This window comes from Haliotis asinina, chromosome 4 (assembly GCF_037392515.1).
Source record: "Haliotis asinina isolate JCU_RB_2024 chromosome 4, JCU_Hal_asi_v2, whole genome shotgun sequence".
NCBI classification, from domain to species: domain Eukaryota; kingdom Metazoa; phylum Mollusca; class Gastropoda; order Lepetellida; family Haliotidae; genus Haliotis; species Haliotis asinina.
Window position 1 is genome coordinate 31,210,426 of NC_090283.1, and position 19,424 is coordinate 31,229,849.

General features: G+C 41.3%; 2 protein-coding genes across 4 annotated transcripts; both read right to left on the reverse strand.

Annotated features, from left to right (window-relative positions):
- Positions 1-4,467: 4,467 nt before the first annotated feature.
- LOC137282441 (E3 ubiquitin-protein ligase TRIM45-like) lies at positions 4,468-11,160 on the reverse strand. 3 transcript variants are annotated; one of them, XM_067814191.1, is made up of 6 exons: positions 11,126-11,160; positions 8,581-9,638; positions 8,278-8,321; positions 8,028-8,076; positions 7,489-7,548; positions 4,468-5,702 (listed from the first exon to the last, which is right to left on the reverse strand). In XM_067814191.1, exons 2-6 carry the CDS (start codon positions 9,635-9,637, stop codon positions 5,020-5,022), a joined length of 1,893 nt encoding a protein of 630 aa, XP_067670292.1. In that variant the 5' UTR covers position 9,638; positions 11,126-11,160; the 3' UTR covers positions 4,468-5,019. The 3 variants fall into 3 exon arrangements, with proteins under 3 accessions (XP_067670292.1, XP_067670291.1, XP_067670289.1); XM_067814190.1 differs by lacking the exon at positions 11,126-11,160 and adding an exon at positions 10,135-10,243; XM_067814188.1 differs by having other exon boundaries at positions 4,469-5,702; positions 8,278-8,333; positions 11,126-11,152.
- A 3,824-nt stretch (positions 11,161-14,984) lies between these two features.
- Positions 14,985-19,379, reverse strand: LOC137282436 (uncharacterized). Its single transcript, XM_067814186.1, has 4 exons — positions 19,019-19,379; positions 17,573-17,804; positions 15,581-15,619; positions 14,985-15,281 (listed from the first exon to the last, which is right to left on the reverse strand). The coding sequence occupies exons 1-4, from the start codon at positions 19,310-19,312 to the stop codon at positions 15,025-15,027; spliced, it is 822 nt and encodes a 273-aa protein (XP_067670287.1). The 5' UTR covers positions 19,313-19,379; the 3' UTR covers positions 14,985-15,024.
- Positions 19,380-19,424: the final 45 nt, after the last annotated feature.

Sequence of the window (19,424 nt, forward strand, 5' to 3'; positions counted from 1 at the left end):
GGAGAAGGTGAGGCTGCAACACGTCGTTGATATAGCGCTGGGCTGTCAGGTTGCCTTGAACGATCACTAAGTTCGATTTCTGGTTATAGGAGATGGCCCCCCATACCATTATGCTTCCACCGCCAAATCTGTCCACTTGTCTCATGCAGACAGGCGCAAAACGTTCTTGACGTCTCCTATACACACGCTGTCTTCCGTCGTGACGTTTCGGCACCATCTGAGTCGTTGGCGACGATGTAGGGGGCGCAGTACAGGTCGAAGAACTGGTCTACGAGCACGTAAACCCACTTCCTTTAGACGGTTCCTGACTGTTTGAGCTGACACCCTCCTCAATCCGGGTATCTGTGTGGCTGTCACCGTTGGTAGGGCATGACGATTGCGTAGATGATGGACCCGGATGTACCGATCTTGAGCGTGGGTCGTGATTCTTGGTCTACCACTTCTAGGGCGGTCGTTTGTCGAATTAAAGTTAGTGTAACGATTCCAAAGTCGAGATATCGTTGTTTTATGAACGTTAAAGTGACGTGCAACGGTTCCAAAACTTTCGCCAGCTTGAAGACGACCAATGGCGATATTTCTGTCAGCATTGCTCAATCGTGGCATTTTTAACGCTGCTTCTAGGCAACAAGTCAATGAATAAGATACGAAATCACACGAGCTTTTATACTCCCTTACATCAACTGCCAGTTTCATGTATTGCACGTGCATTTGTCTTTTTGTGCAAAGTCAGAAATGCCATTTCATGCGTTTTTCCCGAAATAAGCATTAAACTACACTTCTGTGTGAAAATGGGGTTGTTTGGATGATATTCCTCATTAATAATGCGAAGTATTTGAATACATTTCCATAAAAGTTAGTTTGGTAAAATATAACATACATAAAACCTATTTTGAAAATCTGAATACAGGGGTTGCGTTTCTTTTTTGACAGAGTTTATGTTCCTGTAGCTGGATGTAAATAGTGGCTGATTCGTCATTGAAAATACATACGTTATTATCGGATATAAAATCCTCGAAGATTTTAATTTTACCCATAGTATTTGTGTTGACACTTCCCCAAAGCGGGTTGTGCCCGTTTAGATCGCCCATAATTAAACATGGCTTCGGGAGTTGATCATATAGATTTTGAAGATCTGATTTTTGGATATTTGAAGAGGGCGATATGTACAAGCTGCACAATGTCAGCGCCATGTGTAAAGTAATGCGAACAGATACAGTTTGCAATTGTGTATTTAGAGCGACAGGCCTATGGATGACGTTGTGATGTACTAAAATAGAAGCACTTCGAGTTGCACGATCCCCCTGAGGAGAAACAGAATGGTAAGCATCATATCGTCTCAAATTAAAATTATCTTTAAGATATGTCTCTTGGATACAGAATGCCGACGGTTGATCATCTTGTACGAGTAACTGTAACTCGTTAAAGTTATTTTTGATCCCTCTACAATTCCATTGAATTATATTGGCCAGCTGATTCATGGTAGCTCAATTGGAGATCTTTCGCGAGAACGTGACGGGTGTAAGCACCTCCGCTCGTCCTGTGAGTACGGGGTCACCTCCATGTCTAGAAGTAAAGTAAAAGTATTTTGTAGAGGAACAACATGTGTTTCTTTCCTATTTATTTTTTTTTCCTTTCTGCTTTTTCACTGGAATAGTGGGTGGCTGTGATGTGGCTAGTGGCGAAGCAGTCGTTTGTGATAACTCAGACTCAATTTCTGTCTAATACTCAGACGTTGTTGGAGTGACTGGGGCAGTAGATTCTTTCGGTTCAGAAGCAGGTTTGTTAGATGAAAACACAGGTTTTTTCTGACTTGACCTGGGTCTTTGCTGGGGACTTTGCTACAGAACGGGTAACTGCAGCAGAATATGTTATATTTGATGGGGTTGAGGATTGAGTAGTGAAAAGTTTTTGGCTTCAAAATAAAGGGGATTTTTTCACATTTTATTTTCATTATCTTCGATTTCCTTTGATATATAGGGCATGACCTTAAAGAAGCAGCATGTGTCTCTTTGCAGTTAACACACTTGCGATCATTCTCGCAACCTGTGCCATCATGAGGATCGCCACAGAATTACATACTGCAGAATTACGACATGAGTAAGTCCCATGGCCAAACTGTTGACATCTATAACACCGGAGTGGATTGGGGACATTCACACGCACCCCGATGCACATGGTCCAGGTATGTACTTTGAAAGCAACAATGATAGACACCGTACAGCCACCATGAACTGGAATTACCTGGAGAACGCAGACATGTGCGTACTCGCAAGAATCAACACCAGATCTGAAGGATGTTGGTGCTGATTTACAGGAACAATGGCGCCGACTCCCAAGTAATGTGTTTCCACGCATCAGACAGTCTATAAGGAGGCGTTGCTTGGCAGTTGTGAACAGACAGGGTGGCCATACACACCATTGAACATCACCTCAGATTTAATTTCCTGTGATTTGACACTTCACTTTCGCATTTTCCTTGATAAATTCTGTAATCACATGGAACTGATTGTTGGTACTGTAATTATTCTCAGTCCATCCCATCAACCTTAAGAAATATATGATAACCTCTTTACCACATTCTTGTGTCCTTTCCTTTGTATGTACCACCCATCAAAGGTTCAGACCCACTAGTGTTAATGTAGCCACTTAACTCAGTCAACTGTTCTAAACTAGATTTTGTAAAATAGTCCCCAGTGTTTAAAGGTACTGTTTACACATGAGCTGATGTATTGTTACAAATTCGTAACTTTGGAACGATTATTGTCATGAGTTCAATAAATCATCAAACTGAGTAAAAAATGTCATATTCTTAACAAACAAATCAAAACACAGCTGTTCACATCCAAGATATTTGCACATGCTTTTCAGCAATTTGACGCATGATCCTAATGCAATTCACATGTATATGGTTTGCAGTTGGTTCCCCAAGGTTTGTGGAGAAATTCATCTTCGATGTAACCAAATATATATACATTAAGTATAGTCAGGTCTGTTACGTGAGTCTAAAGTTCTGATGGATAGTATATTATTTAATATATGATTGTGAAGTTTCCAGTTTCACACAGTATATTATTGGCAGATCTGTGTTTGGATTGTTGACAAATGAACATTCCTTACTTGCTTTCAACTGGCCACCTTGTGGACATTACGAAACATGTTAAGAATTCACATCTTACGGTCTAGAAGTATAAACCTATCTTGGATTAAATACTTACACCGAGAAATGTGAAATGGGATCCATTTTCAGGGGATCTGCTACAACTAACTACACCTTTAGTGAATTAATTGAGCACCAAATGCAAGCCGATATATACACCGGAGCAGGGTTATATCACAGAACATGGATGAATGACATCAGTAGTAGGAGTAATAGTAATAGGAGTAGTAGTGGTTGATGGATCAGTGTTTTAGGGAGTATTTGCTTTCCAAAGAATTTGGTAAACAAGCAATAGTTTGCTTTTATTAATATCTCACCAGTATATACACTATCCAACATAAAAAGACAAAGGAAAACTAAGCGCATAGACCAAAATCTGTTGCTAAAATGTTCAAACATGTATAATTCGTGCACAAATAGACTTAAGTCCATCTAATATAACATCAGTTTAAAGGGAGGTAATGTTTATACAACCAAGTGGATACTTTCAGATAAAAGAGACGTTGAGCGCGATGGTGACGACGTAGCAAGGCCCCGACGACTGGGTTCCTGGCTCTCAGACCAATCTATTTCAACCTGTTGCATACAGTTTGACCGGATGTCTCGAGGTCTGCCTGTATGGGGACAGTAATTTGTTACATCTGTTTTGTTTCAACGAGCTGCAAGCCATGATATCAAGCGCAAACTAACATTCAGACGCCTAGCAACAAAAGACTGGTAACCTTAATCACGCATTATTTTCCAATGCGATGTTCCAAGTCCGAACTCTTTACACAAAAACGACAAATTAAACTATATGTTGTGCTTGAAGATACATTTCATTAATTGTGTACACGTGTGGGTGTAGAATACTTTATCAAATCCTTTAGTCTCAAAGATGCATGGGCTCTATTATGTTGTTATTGACATGGGGTTATGGGGTAGCCTAGTGGTTAAGGCGTTCGTTCGTCCCGTCGAAGATCGATTTGGATTTCCCACATGGATACAACATGCGAAATCCATTTCTGGTGTCTCCCGAAGTGATAGTGCTGGAATTGAGATAAAAGCGCAGTAAAACCATACCCACTCACTCACTCACCATTGACCTTCAAATCTGTTTATGTTAAAGAAATGATTTAACGTGCGCTCTTTATAGATCGCACGAGCTGGCGAATAGGAGCCTCAGCCACATAGGAGAGTGTGGATTCGAATCCCGGAAAGGAATCGGTATATTACTGATAAAATGTACTCCCAAACAAAATATAACTTTAACTTTACAACTGGTCTTACACATTCAGAACTATCAAGTGTTCAGAAAAAAATGCATAAAAATAATGCTACAAGTTTATTTCCTCTGTTTTCACAGATATCACAGCGAAATATCTGGTCAGAAAACGGTGATTTGTGCTCCTCGTAGTCTGAGATTTCTACCTTGTTTAATCTGTAAACTAGTCATGTGTGGATTTAAAACACTTCTTACAAACAACAAAACCCAGCTAATTAGAGAAACAAACGATTCTGTGAACTGTCATAAATTCATGATTTAAAACAACTTCTGATGAATTTGTACATTCAGTTATTTGTTGTTCCATTTACCAGACATGTTTGAAATGTTTGAAACTAGTCACCTACTGTACAATAATAATCAGAACAATAGTCATGTGTGGATGCAAAATGTTTGTAACATCCCACAGAATCTCAGTCAAACAGAAAAAGTACACATTTAGCTGACCTCGTTACTTTCTTTATACACACACACAAAAAAAAAACAGCACAAAGACAGACAACTTATACGTCCGCCTCAATCACTAAAATTACATCTGACAGTTTAAATAAATAAGTCACACTTACATGTTTACACAATGTCATGTTTGTTTAATTGTCTAATTCAAGGCATCACGGATAAGTGCCTTCTTTGTGTCAGTCATGGTGATATCTGCCCCACTTATCACCTTCATGTTGACTGTGTAGAGACCTGGCCACCCGGCACCAAACACGGGAAGAAGAGACTCCCTCAATTCAACATCAACCTTGGCTAAAACAACCTCTCTGTCCAAGTCGATGAAGGCGAGTCTCCCCCTTCCCACATCAAGAACAACGCCATAGTGGAGGGTGTCCAGTGTGCCGCGTGTGTTAGACATTGTGTTACTGTAACACTTCCCTTTCTTCCCCTGCTGACACACCCTGGTACAGAGACTCCCCAGGTGTGTGTCACAGCTCCCTACACAGACACACCAGGAGCTCTGCTGTAGATAAACATACCACCCACTGTCCACCTGGCTCTCCCCCACTACACCCACCTCCAGGACAACCCATCCCAACCCTCCACTCACCACACCCACCCTAGAGTGCGTCTCCCAGTACTGAGGGGTGTGTGGGGCAGGGATGACAGTAGAGGGGGATGGAGGAAGGGGGATGCAGGTGGAGGCACGTGCACCCCGATATTTCCGTAACCTGCTGCTGTCTCTGTGTTGCTTGGCGGGCGGTGAGTTGACCAGCTCACCGTCTGTAGTTACGTGGCACATGTCTGTGTTGGCTCGAGCAGCGTCCAGTTGTAGTTGAGGACCTGGAAATATACATTCTGTATACAGTTTAACAAATTTCTCGACTTCAGATAACAAATTAGACATGTTAAATGTCATAATTGTGATTAAAGATATTACAACGTTGTGAAAATGTGTTTGTATTCTAAATGTTTTTCATGCAAGTTTACACCGACTGACATTGAAATAAACACTCTACGATACATTTTGTAAGAAATTATTCGTTGAGCTGGTGTGCTCTCTGTAGTCAGAAATAGACATTTGGCGCCTGAAAACACATTTGTATAAACTTGATATCATGGTAAAACTTTCATTGTTTATATTCTAAACTCTTCTTATACGATTTAGTGAACAATAAGACCGTCGTAGTAGTTGTTTGACGATATTTTTACATGAGTGTCTGTTATCAACAGGTAACCGCTTCAATCACTGACCACAATCTGTACACACTCGCTGGGCGGGAAACAGCTTGTTAAGTTATGTGTATTGACTTGGACACATGGTTATTTATCATTACACTAAATATTTTAATGTTTGACATTTTTTCAAATTGATCATATTCGTATTTATTTACAAAGTTCATTACAAAGTTTATGAAAAGTATACACTTTTGCCGGGAGTACACTTAATGTTGCCAGTTAATTTTACGTATTTGACATTTACGTACTCATAGATCATATTTCACCAAACAAATCTTTAACACTTGCGAATGGAGAAAGTGTCGTTATCAATCAGTTTGTTAGATCCATTCCAATAATATTCATGTAAATAACGCTATAAACTGCATTGAATACTGAGCTTGCAGTTTCAACGTTTATTCCGGTTTAGAAACACAAAATTGTATTATCTACGTGATATATATGGGAAAACTCATTATTTAGGCATATTAACATATTTTGCTAAAAAACTCTTTAAGTATAACCTCCAAAGGGTAATTTCTTTACAGGTTACCTTATATGCATCAAAGTTTTGACATGAGATTTTTCTAACGTTGATAGTGGCAACCTGATTAAGGAAAGTCAACTACGGCCCTGAATTGATTATCAATTTGAACTTCCTTTGTACCATACAACTCTTGCAGTTATTAGGTGCACCAAGTTTTTGCAGTTTTCGCATCCATATGAGGTACCCATTTACAGCTGTGTGGATTGGGACACATAGCCACAGTACTTTGAACAAATGTACTGCACGTTGATGTACCCGCGAGGTTTTTGCACGTTTTCATGTGTCCAACGTTTGGTCATTTACTGACGCATTGGTGGGTTCTTTTAAGTGTACAGGGTTCTGTAATGTACACTAGGGGTTGCGACAAAATTGGAAGAGTCTGCACACAAGGTTGTTGCAGCCAGTCACAGGTGGACTCCTTCCCGACACCTCAGGCTCTCTGGATCTTTATCCTTGGACATGGTAGACCTTTGCACCCTCACACCCTTTACTTCCTGACACCTCAAGCTCTCTGGATGTTTATCCTTGGACATGGTACACCTCGCACCCTTACACCCATTACTTCCTGACACCTCAAGTTCTCTGTATCTTTATCCTTGGACATGGTAGACCTCGCACCCTCAAACCCCAGGAGCCAATGCTTTAATGAGTCTAACTCCAATGCTTTACCATGCAGTCAGAAGATGGAAAACATACATACATTATAACCAGTCCCATGTCTTTGATAAGGGCATGTCCGACACTAGACTGGGCCCCGAAAGGATATCACTGGTTGCACGCTAGGACAGTCAGTAACCTATCCCTTTTCAGAAGGGCGCACATCAGTAGTGTAAAGTCACCAATCACGAGACTGACTTTACTCACACAGCAATGTCAACGTGGTGCCTGGTCCTGTTACCAGACTGTAGGTTTTACTCCCCGCATCTGTAAAACATTTCTAGGATTAAAGAACAAAACCAACAGTGCTTACAGACATGAAGAAATAAAGAGCATCTTCGATGTTCAGGACTTGGGAGGTACTCCATCTTAGCATACTATTTCCACGACACATCTGGGTCTATTTAATAGTGAAGATTAAACACAAAATGTGACTGCTGTTGGGTATTGATAGCATGAAGGATCCTTGTCCATTATGTGTACACATGTCACAATACCAGGATAACATATTGTACAAAATCCGAATGTTCATTACCAAGCTGTGTATTTGCTAATGTCGTTAACTTGTGACCATTCGTTAATATTTCTATTCAAATCATAAGGATGTTTGGGAATGTGTTTCTGATATATCAGAATAGCTATGTATCTATTGTGATAACATAGCAGGAGAGAAAAGAGAGATGTAAAACAGTTTTGCTGTTTTCTATTTTCATGATTGTTTTCAAGGTAATGAAAAATAACCTTACCAAACTCTGTCAGTGGTGTCGATTCGTTGACAGCCTCCGGTGACTTCGACTTGAAACGAAATAAGATAGCTCAACGTCGCGATCTTAGATTTACAGTTGGCATGTTTCAGCTTTAATATACACGCTCATTTTACAGACAATGCGAACATTATAAAATATGTACATCGGTAATCGTGGAGTGTTGATGTTGCTTACCTAATGAAAAAAGCTCGATGTGTATACGCATGGCTACAGAGTAAGAAGTACTTACCTGCTTGTGTGCGTTCTTCGTGTCAGTTAAATGTGTATCCTTGTCTGTAAGATAACCTACAGCTGTTCATTAATCAAACCTTTTATGTCATGATAACCAGCAAATGTTTCCTCAATTGATTTAAATGTTTCAATGAATTATTATTGGAAATGTCTAAATACAGCGTCGATATGCCATCTCAAGGTGACATTATATAATTGGAAAATATATATAAAAAAATGCTTCAAACATTTCACGTTTGATAAAGCTTTATCAGTATCACTGTAAACATTAAGACGTATTGTTAAAGTATGAAGTAAGCACCTGTATGTGTGTGTTTATCAGATGCTGATCCATGTCCATAGATAGATCCGAAGGCAGAGATGTCGGATTTCAATTTATCCAGCCCTCTCGTGTTGAATTTGGCTGCAGGTGTCCTGTGCCTCTCTGGTGGAAGTGATCCGAGGTGCGTCTTCGTTCTGTCTTGTATTGAACCCTCCAGTGTGAGAAAGTCCGAGTTTGAAGCATATCTGAGCACGGTTTTGATATAGTCTGAGGTCCACTTGCATCGTTCACCCTCACCTTCAGAGGTAACTTGCTCGGTGTGTAGATCTGACAGTTCCTGCCTCGTCTGATTCTCAAGCTCGCTGATCAGCTCCTCCTCCCTCTGGTCGAGTTGTGTCCTCAGAGAATGGAAAGTTTGATGGATGTCCTCCTTCAGAGCACTGCTTGTCTTCTCGATGTCATTTTGAACTTTGCTGATATTCTTCACATATGCTTTGTGAGCAGTATGATGTGCAGTCACGTTTTTCTCATGCTGTTCTATCCGTCCTTTAGCAGCATCAGCAGCCTCACCTACATCTCCAACATCGTGCTCAGCATGGTCACCAAGCCTGCATGTGGCACAGATTAAAATGTTGCAGTTTTTGTCAAAATATTCGAGAGGATAAGGAATGTGAAGTTTGCAGATTGGTTTAGTATGTATGCTTCCTGGTGCTGCGTCTACAATGGTTTCAACAACATGTCGTCTGGTAGCTTTAAAACTGTTGTGCATGTTCTGGCAGTATTCACAGAGTAACTCCTCACACTCCTGACACCAACACACAGCCTGGTTGCCGTCATCTTCGTGTGTACAGAGAAGCTCTGTAGGGCGATGTTTGGCTGTCAGGTGGAATATTTCCTTCTGTCTCACTGCATCCTTCTGGAGGCTTGTGTCTGTGAGGTTGACCTGCCTCTGACATGTAGAGCATTGTATCACACCACCAGCTGCAGATGTCACACATATCTCACACACGGCGTGTAGACAGGGCAGTAGGTAGGGGTCGGGGCCTTTCAGGGTAAACTGTTGGTGACAGACAGAACACTTTGGGAAGGCGTCCATTCTGAAACATATAATATGGATAGCACAGATGTGTAGTAGAAGGGAGAGATGTGTCGAAGGAGGGAGGGGTGTGTGATAGGAGAAGGGTTACATATAACAGAGGTGTATATGTAGTAGGAGAAGTGGATACAAGTAGAAGGAATCAGGTGTGTAGTAGAAGGATGGGCACGTAAGGTTAGGGTGGTACATGTGCAGAAGGGAGGGGGAGGAGCGCGTACCTGAATGAGAGAAAGTTGGGTAATAGAAGGGAGAGATGTATCTCAGCCTGAAGAATAGGTATATGTAGGAGAAACCGCTGGGGGAAGGTGGGAGACGAGGACAGGGAAGACAGGGATGGAGAGATAAAAAAAGACATTGGATCTCATGTTGATTGCTGGTATGTCACTCAAACACAACAAAACCCATATCCTGAGCTACCTAACTGCACACGTTATACGTCCACTTGATCTGCGTCTCCACACCCTGAGCCACCTCCCTGCATTCGCAGCGTAGCTTACCTATGTCTTTATCGCAGCCGAAACCCCTTTTCCGTGATCAATACACCCGAATACCCAGCTGCCGAATGTATAGACCTGTCTCAGTGAAGGTAGAAAGCCTATCCTACATATCACGTGGTTACGATAACGCCTCTTTTATGCACTACAATCCAAGATAGTGTGTACTTCAAGGCAGACTGCAGTAGATATCACATTATCTACGATGTTCGCGCATATGCACGTATCACCAGATAGGACACACCTACCCGGATGTTTCCTTGCTATCGAATTTAGGAAATTCAGTCACACGATTAAACATTACCAGTTCAAACTGAATGATCTGATGTAATGTCTAATGTCCGCTATCCACCCGAGTCTCATAATTCTGCCTCACACCATCCCCTACTTACCCTACTTGCTTCTGCCCCACACTCACGGCTGGCTATCTAACAGCATAGATTATTTATCCCCTCCTTCTTCTGCCCCCACACACTACGTATACCACAAACAACAATATTTGCAATTGAAGACCGTCGCTAAATGCTTGTCTGTCTTACTGACACCTCTTAAAGTAGCCTGCCCTACACGTCGGGTACATGGCTATGTTAACGCCCACTTTCAAGAATTACTATGGACGACATCGTATACTTCAAGGTCGACTGAAGTCTCGTCGTGTCAAGCATCTTCCTGGTGGATCTTCTTAAAGACATGGAATCTACCTTAAGATAATTTGTACTAATTCATGCCATGTTGCACTCTCAACTCGTTACGCTTTGCTATTTTTGTTTTGTGACTTATGTATTATGAACACGCAACAAGTAATGGCGTCCGAAGTAGGCGTGAAAATATAAGGTTTAGCTGTTTCCTCGACGTTCGATTGTATAAACTGAAATAATGACCAACTTGTATTTCATATGGTGCACATTGCCCTCCTACACTTACTTACAAGGTGATACATCTCTATCAAGACAACATTACTCACATATATCGAGACTGCACAGGGCACACTTACCTGGAGGTTTAGCATCCTTGTTATTATGTCATTTCCGGGCCACATGTTCAGTATCGAGTCGCACGACAAACGAACTATGATCACGTCGGTCACATGACACATAACAATACGTACAGACAGAAAATGGTTACATCATGTGTTGTCAGTGACACTGACATTTAGCAGTATCACAGCTGTGTTATGACTGGTCCCTGTGTTGTCCGTGGCACTGAGATCTACATTAACAGTATTACAGCTGTATCATGACGGGTCATGTAATGTTGGAGGAGATCCAAGTACTAGATATATATTGCTACGGTGAAGAAGTTTGCCGTGACAAAAAGCTGTAAGAAATCCCCTTTGAACCAGCAGGCAGCAGGCACCCGTGAAAGGCCACGTCCTCGTGGTGGGTGCTGGGTAGCGCTAAGAGCCGTTCACCCCCGTTGTGGACCCGAGGGGATATTTGGTCCACCAACCCGTTTGCCGTGGGTTGCGGCCCTGTGTCGGTGGAGGAAGGGATCCTGGTGGTTGAGGGCATGGGAGCAGGACCATTGTTCTTATTGCTCAACACACCGCTTTGGCCCTGACTTCCCCTAGACGGGTGGCTGAACGGACCCGGTTCAACCAATCGGCTGGTCACGCCAACCCTGTGCGTGGATTATCTATGTAATTGCACAGCTTTGACTTGGGATTGTCTCAATGTTTGTCTTGGCCCATTGTCTTCTTTTAACACCTATTTTGAAATATGTACTTATGATCTCTTGCCCAGAAGGCGGTGGCTCATGGGCCAGTCTGGTGGGATTTATCTTCTCTCGATTTTTCCTGTTTGAGTATACCCTCCTAGTATCCTTGGTGTCGTCTGCTGGAGATCCACTGACATGAGACATCGTCCTTGTTGAAACCCCATGGTGGGTTGGGAGCTAGGAGGGTGAATCATATACATTTACACTATGGCACCCCCACTTAAAAACGCTCTTATGAGTCAGATGATTCGTTCTCATCTGAGGATGAGGTTCCTGCACCTCTGATCAATACTGATAACTGGCCTCGATTTCTTGCCATGACTTCACCCGAAGGTGGTCCTACAAAGCTGAATCCGTTCGCGATAGCTAAGGGCATTGAAGAGTGGATGCATAAGGGTGGATGCATTTATCCCTAATCCCTTAAGATGTTACACCTGTCAAAAGTACGGTCTTGGATCTAGATCGTGCCAAACTAAGGCTGCTTGTTGTCGTTGTGCTGGAACATGTAAAAGTGGTAGTCTTTGTTACAAACCTCCTAGTTGTGTAAATCGTTCTGGTTGTCATCCTTCTTCCTCAAAAGATTGTCCTACATGGAAATTACAATCAAAATTATCTAAACTGAAGCATGAACGGAATATGTCCCTCCCAGAAGCGAAGAAGAACATTCTTTCAGAAGAACAGTCGGGTCCATTATACTCTACCACTGTTTCTACATCTATCCAGGCTACAAAACTAAAACTTGTCTCTGTCAGTTGCCAGACAGAGTACACATGGGCATGTCGCTCTCAACCGAAGTAAAGACGACGACCCAACAAATGAGCTCCAGTTCAGAAACTTTAACGATATCAAAAAGCGTTAGTCATTCAAAGACATCTGAGATCGATCCGTCGGCATCACAGAAACGTTCTTCAAACCCAGAGGCAATTTGAAAACCAACTTCACTGATTTCCGGTAGGCGTTTGGTTTTGTGGACAGACAAAATTTGCTGTATATCTTACATAATATGGGTGTTGTTGGCATAATGTGTAACTTCTTACGTGACATGTAGGGTAAAACTAAGGCATGTATAGTGATGAATATGTGTAAAACTGAATCGTTTTCAACACCATACAGCGTTCATCAAAGCTGTATGTTAAGCCCTGTTTTGTTCACACTTTATTAACAAGTTAGCAATAGAATTTAGAAACAGTAGTCTAAGAGGTACGGAAGAATTTGAACATAACTTTTCTTGTTGTTTGCTGATGATGTAGTGTTGGATGACGATTCAGTTAATCGGCTACAGCAAAAACTAGATTTTCTGCATAAGTGGGGTATAGAAGTTAACTTGGACAAGTCAAATATAATAGTCTTTCAAAATGGTGGATATTTAAAGAGCCTAGAGAAGTGGTTTTACTGGGGTAAGGAGGTTAAAATATTTGCTTACTATAAATATCTTAGTATTGTATTCTCTTCAAGGTTAGTTTGGAACAAGCCTAGAGAAGTGGTTTTACTGTGGTAAGGAGGTTAAAATATTTACTTACTATAAATATCTTAGTATTGTATTCTCTTCAAGGTTAGTTTGGTCCAAGGCTTGCGGAACTGTTTCAGTTCAAACTAGGAAGGCCTTGTTTCCGGTTTATAAGTAAATTAAGCTTTACCATTCACTCCCATTAAGTGTAGTTCAGAAAATATTGATGCCAAAATAATGCCAATCTTATTAATGGTTCGGAAATATGGGGTTGTACTTGTAGAGGGGACACTGAGAAAGTTCAAAGTTTATAAAAGTTTATTTCATAAAAGGTGCTTGAATATTTCAAAGTACATTCCCTCTCGTGTTTTTTTTCTTCTTTTTTTCTGTTGGCGATATCGATGTTGGCGGTGTTGGGAGGTATCTAGTTTGTGTAAGTTTCTTTAGTTGCTCTTTAGTTGCTCTAGTTTCAGATCTCTGCTAGACACGGAGCGATATCTATAGAATTGTTTAGTCATACAGATGTATTACGAATATTTTGTAAATTTAGATTCCAGTCACACAAATTAAAAATGTGCAAAGCAACGTATGATAACGGTATTGATACTTGCCAACTGTTATGGTCTAATTGTACAATGGGTGTTGTAGAAGATGGGTAACACTTTGTATTAGTTTGCCCATATCATAAGCATCTAAGCGAACAACTTTTTTATCAACTTTTGACTTCTAACAATTCAGAACAAATACAAACAATTGTGTATATATTTGAAAAGAAGTTTATCTATGTGAGATGGCGTGCGTACTACTGAAAAATACTTTTATTTGCTCTTGGCCATGAGGCCTTTCCACAATAAACTTGTCACTTGTGAAATGGCACATATAGTGCTGTGTTGGGCGCATGGTAATATCGATGGTCTAAAGTACATAATGTTTGTATCGGGTATGGGGTATTGTGTAGAGGATGGACAGTGTTGTGTTGTATAGTGGATATAGTTTACAGAGTAGAACATACGACGGTAGATGTAGACGAAGACGGTAGTGTGTTAAAAGTACAGTGTAAAGATTAGCGGACACTCTGGAGATCACAGAGCGTATACCAATCTGTGGAAAGCATAGTGTGACTAGTCTTGTTCGTGATGTCTCAGGATGTTCATATCACGGTGTTCATCTTGTGACATGGCTGTCATGGTTCGTCATGGTTATGACATTCACGGTCTGAAGGGCTGTTCCTGTCATAGCTTTCACGGTGTAATGCGGTGTTCATATCAGGCTGTTGGTTCTCCTACCGAGACAAACCCTCACTGACAGATTAGAACGGTTACATCTTTCATGGTGAAGAACATGCTATACAAATGCACCATGGTGAGTGGGTTTGGACTGATGTCACTATCTTCACTATTTTCCTAATGACACAGTCCTGTCATTTTAATTAGGCAGAAAAACAAGTACGTCTATGCAACTTCTAAATTGTGACTTTGGTAATATTGTACCGACATACTGGCAGATCTATGCCAGTCTTTAACTCTAACTAAGGAAAACAAGGAACCTTTAAACAAACAAAACATATCTGCAGGTAGCGTATTTGTAATATAATTATAATATTTTGGTTACATGCCTTTTTCTCGGGTTTGTATATGATATCAAGAAGACATATATAGTGATGAGCGTTTCCAGTTGAAATAGCGGACGATTATGAAGTATTAAGATTTATTCTGTTCCAGATTACATATTCAAACGTAGCAAGTCATCCAGTTATACTCGGAGTCGCGGATTTGAGTGTAGCTTCCTTTCTGTACTGTAACGGACATTCCAGACTTTGTGACGTTGGTTACAGTGACGTTCACGTTGTAGTTTGAACTGCTACTGTGAATGATGTCCATGTGAGTGAGGCTGTACATGGTGCTGGGGGCGTCGTAGAAGGGGTGGGAATAACGTAGTGCCGACGTCCTAGGTAACCCGCTGCGAACGTCACCAAATCCGGAATCACCTGGGTTAAAATGTCAGTACAACGTCAGCACATACAGACAGACATAACAGAAATAACAGTCAGTTGGCTGTGACTGGAAATCCACGATAAGTATACATAGTAATGTATGGACAATGCATGCTCTATTAAGAAGGTCTATCAAACAAAGAAATCAGCACAAGAAAATCATCACGATTTCTCTAAGACATATGGATACTTCAAACATTAAATGGCCTAACAGTGGTTCTTAATTACATGCAATACATACGATTTTTCTGAGAACAGTTTGGCAACCCTCTGTTCTTTTCGGAAGTACTTACATCCCATCAGCTCTATTTTCTCTGCTTTCTGTGACAGCGCTGTGTGGACAGAAAAGTGAATACATAGATATAGTACACATTAACGCAGTTGGGAAAACACACATTTCGTCAAAACAGTCAGAAACCAATGGACATAAGGATGCGTTCATAAGTATGAATTGCCTAATGAGAGAAACGTGAGCTAAGAATATATGTCCCTCAAATAGATAAGCTTGAAGAAGAGGCAATTGTCTGTGGACCGTTACAATAAGCCTATTGGAGCAACCCTGGTACTGAAACTGTCAAGCTTACAGTTGTGAATGACCAGCGACGTGATGTCGACATGAGAATGTTGCATCCGTCTTTCTTCTCAATCACAGTACAGCTCTGGATACAACTGACTATTATTAAAGGTTTATTAATTGTGTGGATTATAACTTAAACTGGGTCCAGCCTTACAGATGCTGTTCTTGGAAGGACCCTCTTCACACTCTAAACCAAACCAACCCCGTCTTACTAGACCCCCTAAACCTACTGCTGCACCAGCAACACATATGTGTAATTATAAAGACAAAGTCCGTCCTTCTTGGTCCTGCAGCCAGTGCGAACTAATCTGAAGGATTCAGCGAATCGGTGGCCCTATATCTGGGCTGACAGAAACCACAGAGGTTATGACACGAGTAACAGCGCGCGCGAGAGAGAGAGGGCCACAGGTATGAGGCAGAGGAGCGCCAACAGCCATATTGCAAGGGCCCTGAACTGTGCACGTGGTACCATTACTGTTACAATGCCACAGGCAGATTTGCAGTACCCAAGACATGCCACAATCCTTACAACTCCACAGGCTGACTTGCAGCACTCAAGACATGCCACAATCAGGCATACCACGTGTGGTGATCCCACATGGAGACCGCCATCTGCGTCCTCGTCATCTGCACATATGCCGGCAATGGAAACGGCGGCAACGGCTCTAGGACATCCCGTTAGTCGTCGTACTGTGTGGAAACCAGGGACATCGTGGTGACCAAGGAATATCGCCGTCGTAGGTTACAATGGACTCTACGTCGCTGCCTGGTACGACATTATCAGCGAGTGGTTTTTGCAGACGGCAGTCAATTCACCATGCTCCATAATGATTGTATGTTTTGCTTTGAACTTAACAATAATGAATAAGGGCGTTCATTTTCTCTTGTCCAGTAGTTTACTATCCAAATCGACAAAAAAATTGTAGCAGAGACCTAAGGGTGTAATCACACACAATGCTAATCTTCTTGTGGCTTGGGATGTTTGAGAGATGAGAGACAATAACCAGGTCTCCTTATATACCCATGAAAAACACAGAAAGATCTGTTCTCAGCGTCACTGGAGAGTCCGTCAGATGAAAATATGTCTTAATATACATCCAAGGTATTTAAAAAAGACTATAATGTGTACACTAGTAACATAACAGAATGGCGTTCCTTTGATCGCTGAACACATACACAAGGGTAACATACTACTACTGCCATGTTTAAACCCACTAAACAACATATATCTTATCAACATTGGCCTTTTAGTTCGCATATAATTCCACATAACCAACTAGTTCGAAGTTAAGAAAACAGCATGATAAGGAAATACCAAAACAAAAACTAAACATAACAAATTGCAAAAAGAAAACAATGAAATACTAATGTATAAAATACAAAATCAAAACATAGAAATACACATAGCAATTTCCATCACGTAGTTCCTGCATGTCACACGCGTTTTCACTGGGTTCAAGTTGAATGAACTTTTAGGCAGATTTGTAGTACATCACTATCCATCACAGACTTTACAGTACAGGAAAGCCAAAGTTGCCTAACGCCCAACATTGACTCATCGCTATCACATAAATCCTTTGGTCAGATAAGCTATTGTTCCCAACCGACCATAATGTGTTCCCCTCTCTGGGAAAAAAGACAGGGATTGCACAAGGATTGAATGATCAAATCAATCAACGAATTTATATCATCTTTACACTGATCTTACCTTGGAAGGTCTTCAGTAGAACGTTCCTCTCCGACATCTGATTGCTGGTGGCGTTGAACATTTCATCCAGGGACGTAGTTATGTTGTCTATGACGTCATGTGTAACAGAAAGGTCATGGTCACAATCATCTGCTAGAACTGTCAAATTGACCCGTGATTCTGTTGTAGAATTGGTGTACCCTTGCAGCAGCTGCAGACGTTGTGTGGTCGAATTGATGACCCCAGTGATGTTCTGAATGCATACGCCACCAACATAAACATCGCATATTGTCAGTTACTAGGATGTGTTTGATATTTCACAATCCCCACACTGTACAAGTAGTGCATATGCACATACTAAGTAAAAAATCGGGGACAGAATGAAGAGAATGATTTTACCCAATTCGTCTTTGAAGTAGTTTATTTAATACTACAACGTATATACTTTTTGACACAACATGCATTTTCTAAGTTGTGATAATCCATAAAATCTAAATAAAATGTAACCATCATGTACCAATACATTAATATACACATGAACATTAAAATTACATATCTGAAAGAAATGACAATTTCGTAAGTTTTGGATCAAACAAGCGACCGTATCTTGGCGTTACTGAAAGCCTTTTGGAAAGCACTCGAAAAGCTAAGGGTCGCATGTTCTCGTGCTGCTAAGCTCCAAGCACACTGGGGTTCCAACATGGCAATATTTTCACGGTCATTTTCTGAACTGGTTTGCGAGACGAATTCAATAACTTCTCGTGACATGGCAGGGTGGTTATTGTCATGGCTGACGCAGTGATGCCATCATTTCTTACTTGATCATTGTCCTCATAGCAATTGTGGTCACAGCTCACTGCTGTACAGTATCGTTAAAGACATGTAAGATCAGGGGAAACCAATGACCAATGATGACCAAGTCTTAATTCGGTTGGGAAGATGCAATGTTATGATCCAGATGCAGGCATTAATCAGCAAAAGTCAGACTCTCCATCAGAGCCATCAGAAAGTGGTTTCGGGCTGTTGGTCAAAGGGCATGTCGTCCGACCTGACGCCCTGTCCTCAATACCGCAGTAATGGTGATGACTATATAGTGTCATGATGGATCACATTACAACACCAGGGGCAGTCAATGGTCAGTATTATGAGCACCGATACCATCGTCCAAATGTAGTCCCAAATGAAGCCTCGTCAAATGTCTTTGTGGTGGTCTTCTGTGTTAGAGATCGAGGTAGAGATGCTTCTGTTTAAAATCTGCATGATAGCTCTATTGGAATGTTGGAAATTTGACCTTTGACTGCCAATATGAGGATGAGACGGGTGGCTTCATCTGGAACTGATATGGTCGCAACTGGTATTTCATACGATCACAACAATCACCATGTGAGTCACCCTAACCCAAATGCATTAACTATTACGGATTCATGTTAGGAGAACATTATGACTGAGAAACAAAACTACTCCAACCTTTACACGTCCATCCAGGTGCCGAATTCGCTTCCCAATCAATATAATATTTTCTCGGGGAGTCACCACTGATGAATTGACGTTCAAGATGGCATTTTCCAGTTGAACAACTCTTGATGACAGAGAGGTTCCTGTTTGCCTCACCGCTTCCAATCGCTGACGAAGGGCAGGCAACTCTTTAAGAAACAGCATGAACCCGTCAAAGCTCAACTGAAACGACGGATCCATAGTGGACGGGAGGGACTGTGCTGTCATCACTCCTAAGGACACAAACACAAAGATGGAGAGACTCATCTGTACAACTCTGCAATGACGGAATGGTTGAATGGTGTATAGCACAGACACAAAGCTTCAGATTATCAGTGTATCACGGGTGTGGGAAATCTGCACCTGTGCACATAGTGAC